Consider the following 6,930-nt stretch of genomic DNA (forward strand, 5'->3'; position numbering starts at 1 on the left):
AAATCATTCATTATTTTTTTCCCAAAACATAGTCTGGGCCCTGATACAGTCCGGTCTGAGGGACAGTGGACCAGCCCCCTGCTGAAAACGTTTGCTGACCCCTGTAATAAAACATCAAACATTAAAAACTTCCCTTTCCAGGGAGGTTTTTGCCTTCAGGTGTCTTCTAAAAGTCAGATAGTTGTTTACTTCCTTGACATTTGATGAGAAGGCGTTCCACAAGTTGGACACCACTACTGAGAAGGCCCTCTACCTGGTTTCCTGTAACCTCACTTCTCACAGTGAGGGAACTGCCAGAAGGCCCTCAGTGCTGGACTTCAATGTCCAGGCTGAATGACAGAGATGGAGACGCTCCTTCAGGTCATATCAGAAATATAACAAATCATCATCATACTCTCTGGCACAGCCAGCAGACAGAGCCTCCACAGGCCTCTCCAGAAATCTAATTACATTTATTTCCCCTTTCCCTTTACCTGCTGTGTGCCAGGTGGTCCCTGAGGTCAAGCGGTCCCTTTCCAGTAAGACAACGTTAGTCACCCCCATCTTAGCAAGATGATAGGTGGTCTGGCACCCTAAGCTGCCTCCGCCCACCACCACCACGTCAGCAGATGCTGGGACTGGCTTGGTGGGCCCTTGACCCTGAGGGGCCTCTTCCTTCAAGGTCTTCTGGTAAGGGACACTCTTTTCAGTCTGCTGGCCTGTCGTCCTGCTGCTAAAGAGTCGTATGTGTCTCCAGGGACATAGCAGTTGGAAGGAAGAGGTAATTCGAAATGCCTGCTTCAAGGTGGCCATGGCGATCTGGAGAAGAAAGAAAAGGCGTTGATGCAACTCGCCAATCTATGGAGTCGAAATCCTTCTCTTTAACAAATGGGTGCTTATCATTCCCAAGTCAATGTGTTTAGCCTGAGGGTAGCAGAAGCGAACACTGCTTTATTCCTGTAGTGATGAGGGTGTTAGAAGCAGTTGTGAAGGAAAGGTGATGGAGAGGAGGAAGAAGAGAAACTTCAACTTGGGTGCTTTTCCACTTACATCATTCTCATGGTCATTTAAAGGGTTGGGGTGCTGTAAAATCATACATTCAGGTGCCTAAAATTACCCAGCTGCACCTCTGTTTCTCTCTGAGGAACCCCAACAAGCTTAAGAAAAAAAACCGAGTCCCCCAGAACACATTCTCAAAAACACTGCTCCATATTAAATGAACAATAAATGAGGCAACTAAACTCATATTCAGGTTTTAACTTGTATTGTACTAGACACCTCTTAATTGTGTGTCTTCATTTGGCCAAGCCCGGGGGCAATTCAATTTTGGATAGCAGGGTTGTGGGGAGGTGTGTGTGGAAGGGTGGTTCTAGTTGCTGGAGGGTCAGGACAGGGTGTGTCTTTCCTTCATCTGAACTTCAAGCCAGAGAGTCTGCAGGAAGCAGAGGAGGTTCTGTCTCTGCGCAGAACCAGGGAGAGGGAAGAGATGCCTGCACTGCTCAACATGCAGAAGCAGAATTCAAAGTCTCCCTGCTTGAAACCCTGGAGAACTGCTGCCAGACATTGTTGACAATACAGTGGTACCTTGGGTAACAGACGCTTCCGGTTACAAACACTTCACGTTACAGACTCTGCTAACCCAGAAATAGTACCTTGGGTTAAGAACTTTGCTTCAGGATGAGAACAGAAATCGTGCAGCGGTGGCGCAGCGACAGCAGGAGGCCCCATTAGCTAAAGTGGAGCTTCAGGTTAAGAACAGACCTCCAGAACGAATTAAGTTCTTAACCCGAGGTACCACTGTACTGAGCAATGTGAACCCCAATGGTTTGGACTCTGCAAAAAGCAGCTTCCAGTGTTTTGATAAGAGTTCTGCTATGCTTCCCTTTTCATTAATCATCCATTTGCTTTTATCCTGCCTCTCATTTTGAAATTCTGTTATTATTACTGGGTTATATCCAATGTTTGTACTACCTTTAATTGAAATTAATGGCATGACTCACTTAGGCCCATGAATTTTAATGGGTCTGCTTCATGCGAGACAATCCATTATTATTTCATTTATATCCCACCTTTGTTGCCAAGAGCCAGCGGTTAGGAGCTTTGAACTTGCATATGAGAGCTGGCCTGGTTTTATTTCACTGCTCCTAATTCCAAGCTCCAGTGTGCATACCCCCACCCCCTCCAGGCTCTTCCACTATTCCATCAGAGTGAGCTTCTTGGAATCCTGCACAGTCAACAAATTCCTCTGTCAAGCAGGCTTGAATCTCTGCTTTTGCAGTAGGGACCTGAGACTCTCATTTGCAACACACAAACCCTTTCCAATAGATGAAACCTTGCTTGAAAAATAGTAATTTTCCAACACAGCTCTCTGGTATGAATATAAACACCACAGCTTGAAAGAGACAGGATAGAACAGGGCAAATGCTTAAAATACACATTCCCATGCAATGCAGGAATTTCAGCTATAATATCCATGACAAAAGGCCACCCAACCTCTAAAAACCTCCAAGGAAGGAGATTCCACCACCTCCTGAGGGAGTTCATTCCACTGCCTAACAGCTCTTACTGTCAGAAAGTTCTTTCTGAAATTGTTGGTACAGGTTCTACCATCCAGAGCAGTAGAAAACAAACTTGTTCCATCTTCCATATAGCAGCCCATTGGATATTGGAAGATGGCTATCATATCTCCTCCTCTATTCCAGGCTAAACATCCCCAACTCCCTCAACCATTCTTCATAAGGCTTGGTTACCAGACCCTCAATCATCTTGGTCGCCCTCCTCTGCACACCTTCCAGCTACTCAATATCCTTCTTAAATTGTGATGCCCAAAAGTGGACATAGTACTACATGTGTGGTCTGACCAAGGCAGAATAGAGCAGTACTATGACTTCCCTGTTGATGCAGCCTAGAATATATTAGCTTTCCTTGCTGCTGCATCTCATTGTTGACTCATGTTCAGTTTGTGGTCTACTAAGATTCCAAGATCTTTTTCATATGTACTACTCACAAGCCAGTGTCCCCCGTCTTATATTGGTGCATTATATATGCTTGCTTACTGAGACATATATAAAAAGCTGACTTAGGTAAAGGTAAAGGGATCCTGGACCATTAGGTCCAGTCGTGACCGACTCTGGGGTTGCGGTGCTCATCTCGCTTTATTGGCCGAGGGAGCCGGCGTACAGCTTTCGGGTCATGTGGCCAGCATGACTAAGCCACTTCTGGCAAACCAGAGCAGCGCACAGAAACGCCGTTTACCTTCCCGCCTGAGCGGTACCTATTTATCTACTTGCACTTTGATGTGCTTTCAAACTGCTAGGTTGGCAGGAGCTGGGACCGAACAACGGGAGCTCACCCTGTCGCGGGGATTCGAACCGCCGACCTAGGCTCTGTGATCTAAACCATGTCCCTTCATAAAAAAGAAAAGCTGACTTACAACAGGTCAGAAATAAAGGACTTCTTCATGCAACAAAGAGTTATGGAACTTGCCTGCAGGAGGCAGTGGTGGCCACCAACTTGGACGGCTTTAAAAGAGGATTAGCCCCATTCATGCAGAATAAGGCCATCATGCTTTACACAGTTGATGCATGGAACACATAACATCCACTTCATGCACAGCTCATATGCATGCCAAACACCACCCTCAAATGCAACAGAAAAGACAGCCAGCTCCATCCTGTTTACCTCTGAAGTCAGGTTGCTGCCGGATTCTTCTCTCTGGCTGCTAGAAGTGCCGGACTGGGCTGTCAACCACACTGCTATTACACAAAAAAATTAAGCAAGAGTTGAAAGAGGACACCAGAACAGAAGTGAAGGCAGCAGCTGCTGCTGCTATTGGCCAGGGGCTGCTAGTCCCAGAGTCCAGTCAGTGCATTTCTGGGAATGTGGAGTGACGTGTACACAGCTCATGTGCATGGGCATAGCCAAGGGGGAGCAGGCAGGGGCAGCTGCCCACCCCAACCAATAAAAATCTATAAAAATGCATAGCTAACTGAGGTTCTCCCCTGCCAAGAAAAGGCCTGCCCCCCTAACAAAAATCCTGGCTATGCCCATGCTCATGTGGACATATCCTGCCTCAGAAGAAGCAGCTCCATCTGTGCATCTGTGCTCATTTGGGCAGCAAGCTTTGGCAGAGTCTGGCTTGAAATAGAATCACATAATTCTATGCTCCAATGGGCAAGCACAGATGTTTTTGGCACAATTAACAAAACGAGGGCATGCCTTGCATTGAACTTTGCACAGTACTAACTAGTGGGATTTGTTGATAGAAAATCTGTTGTCAGTTGCAGCACCGGAGGGCGGGGTAGAATTCATGTGGGCACAGCAGGGCAAAGTATATTTGTAAACTAACAGCATGTGTTAATAGCCAGCAATGTAGGTAGCAATTGTGGGGGGAAGTGAATTCCTTGTTTAGCGGGGTATTGCCCCCCCCTATGCCACACATGTCTGTTTTATGGTTGCCATACATCTGGGATTTCCTGGACATATACAGAATACTGCAGTCAGCAGCAGTGTCTGGGCTGAAATCAGTTTTTTTTTTTTTAATAATAATAATAATAATAATAATAATAATAATAATAATAAATAACTAATGTTCAGGAAAATCCGGACATACGGCAAAAAAAAGCTCAACAATTTTTTTGTTTGATGGTTGTTTAAAGAAACATCAGACAATATCACCCTGGAGGAGAGGGGGAAACTGAATGGATCTCCCCCCCAAAAAAGAAAATACATTGGGGAGATATATGGGGCAGAAGAAGATTTCACAGGAACAGAGACTCATAAATGGCAGTTAATCCAAGTCTGCAAAGTGAATATTTATGCGTTTCCAAAGCTTTATACATAGCACTGGTCAGGTTTTCTAGATATTCTTTTTTATATCACACCTTTTCCTCCACGGAGCATAAAGTGGCGAACATGGTTCTCCCCCTCTCCATGCTACTTTCACAACAACCCTGCGATGAAGGGCTAGGCTGAGAGCAGTGGCGTAGCGTGGGAGGAGCAGGGGGGGTCGGCCGCACCGGGCGCAACATCTGGGAGATAGGGTTAGAGGGCGCAAATCCACGGGTTAGAGGGCGCAAATTACTTGCCTTGCCCCGGGTGCTGACAACCCACGCTAAGCCACTGGCTGAGAGAGACAGCGACCGGCCCAGTGCCACCCAGTGAGTCATGCTGCTGAGTTCGGGATTTGACCCCCTGGTCTCTCCCAACGGTCTACTCTAACCACAGCTACATCAGCCTTCCAATGTACATAAGCCACTTTTACAGAGCTCTCTGCCCCACCGAGCTTACAATCCATTTGTTTCAGGAGGAGAAGAAGAAGGAAAGGCAACCAGCAGCAGAAGAAAGAAAGAAAGAAAGAAAGGGAGAGAGAGAGAGGGAGAGGGAGAGAGAGAGAGAGAGTACAAGTGTGCATGCGTAAGTGTTCGTGTGTGAGATAGAGGATTATACCTTTCCTTCTTTCTGAGCTCTTTCAACAGCACCACACTTCTCTCCCGCGCCAGCAAACGAGGCAACTTTACAGCCAGAACCATTCCTTGTAGGAACAATCAAATGTGGGCAGTGTCGGCTAGCTTGGCTCTTATTGGACAAGAGACTGGAGAGGGAGGGGTTTGCCACAGTGCAGCTGAGGAAGGAGGAGCTGGCTGTGTTGAAACTGGGTTAAAGAGCCAAACCTACCACAGAGGGGAAAGAGGGGCGACTCAGGGATCAGCTTCCGAGCTCTACTTTTGCACATTGCGATATTCTGTCGGTTGTAGGCTATGCATTTTCTGAGCTCTGCAAAAAATCCTGTGCACCAATTAAGGAGGAGACTTTTCCTTTCAAAAACGTTTCCTTTATTCTGTTTGTAAAAAGTATTTCTATTCCACCCCCTTACAAAACATTAGGGAGCTGTCCAGCAAGGTAGAAAATCTTTAAAAGCAGTGTGAAGCAAGTCTTGAAAACGACTGGCTAGACGAAAAAGCTTTTTAAACAACTGCCTATGTCTGTCAATGTAAGCGAAAGGGAAAGGTTAGAGGCTGCCAGCCGCGTCTCTGCAGGAAGCGTGTTCGATGCAGCATGGGAACAGCAACACCAAACACGGGGCTCCCACGGAAGGCGGGATTGGGCCCTCTTAACAGGGCGGATGACTAACTTGTAAACCGCTTAGAGGTTTTACTACAATCAAGTGGTAAACCTTCTTGAATAAACACATAAATGAAATAATTACCTCCAAGCAGAGCTTTGTGGCACAATAAAGGGCTATCAGTCTTGCAAGCAAAGGGAAAGTTCAAAGTTTCAGAATTTATTTATTTATAAGAATAATTATATTCTGCCATTCATAAAAGAAATCAAAGCTATTTAAAATAGCAGCACCATCCCCCATACAATAAAAATGAATGTAAAATATATCCCCTCAGTTGTGTGCATAAGCTTTCTGGAATAGAAAGTTTTTCAGCAGAGTTTGAAAAATTAAAACAGAAGGTGCCTGCTGAATTGGGCATGTGAGCCTGCCAATGTTTTACAAAAGGAGCTGAATTTAGGGCCTTCTCACTGCTTGCCCCCAGACTTTGGAATTCCCCTCCTCTCGAAGCCAGACTGGCTTCTTCCTTGTTGTCCTTTGACTGGCAGGTGAGGATTTTCTTGTTCCAACAAGAGCAATAATTGACTACTATAATGAAAGAGCTGGTGCTGTGCTGTTTTTATTGTAATTTTCTATATGTTTACAATAGTCTATGTAAAAATTAGTGTGGATATGTGGGCCAGTGGAGAGGCAAAATCAAAATTAAGAACAGAAGCAGAAATATTTTGTTATTGGGGTACAGGAAAGCAAGAAACACACAGCACACACAGGACATACATACAGACGTGGTCCTTTCCTGCCACATTCTCCCTGCCCCCCCCCCAAGCTAGGTGACTCTTAAGGATGAAGGAGGTTGCCTGAGGGGGGGGAGAGGTAAAAAAACGAGAGGG

At 45.8% G+C, this 6,930-nt stretch overlaps 1 protein-coding gene across 1 annotated transcript in view; it reads right to left on the reverse strand.

Moving 5' to 3' along the window:
• SARDH (sarcosine dehydrogenase) overlaps nt 1-5,525 on the reverse strand; it is a 49,848-nt gene extending 44,323 nt beyond the window's left edge. Inside the window, exons 1-3 of the mRNA XM_083722142.1 lie at nt 5,428-5,525; nt 3,661-3,734; nt 474-798 (exon numbers count right to left, since the gene is read on the reverse strand). Coding sequence (XP_083578268.1) covers nt 474-792 — 319 coding nt within the window. The 5' untranslated portion in view covers nt 793-798; nt 3,661-3,734; nt 5,428-5,525. The remainder of the gene's footprint in view (nt 1-473; nt 799-3,660; nt 3,735-5,427) is intronic.
• Nucleotides 5,526-6,930: the final 1,405 nt, after the last annotated feature.

Source organism: Podarcis gaigeae, assembly GCF_964106915.1.
Source record: "Podarcis gaigeae genome assembly, chromosome: Z".
Lineage (NCBI taxonomy): Eukaryota > Metazoa > Chordata > Lepidosauria > Squamata > Lacertidae > Podarcis > Podarcis gaigeae.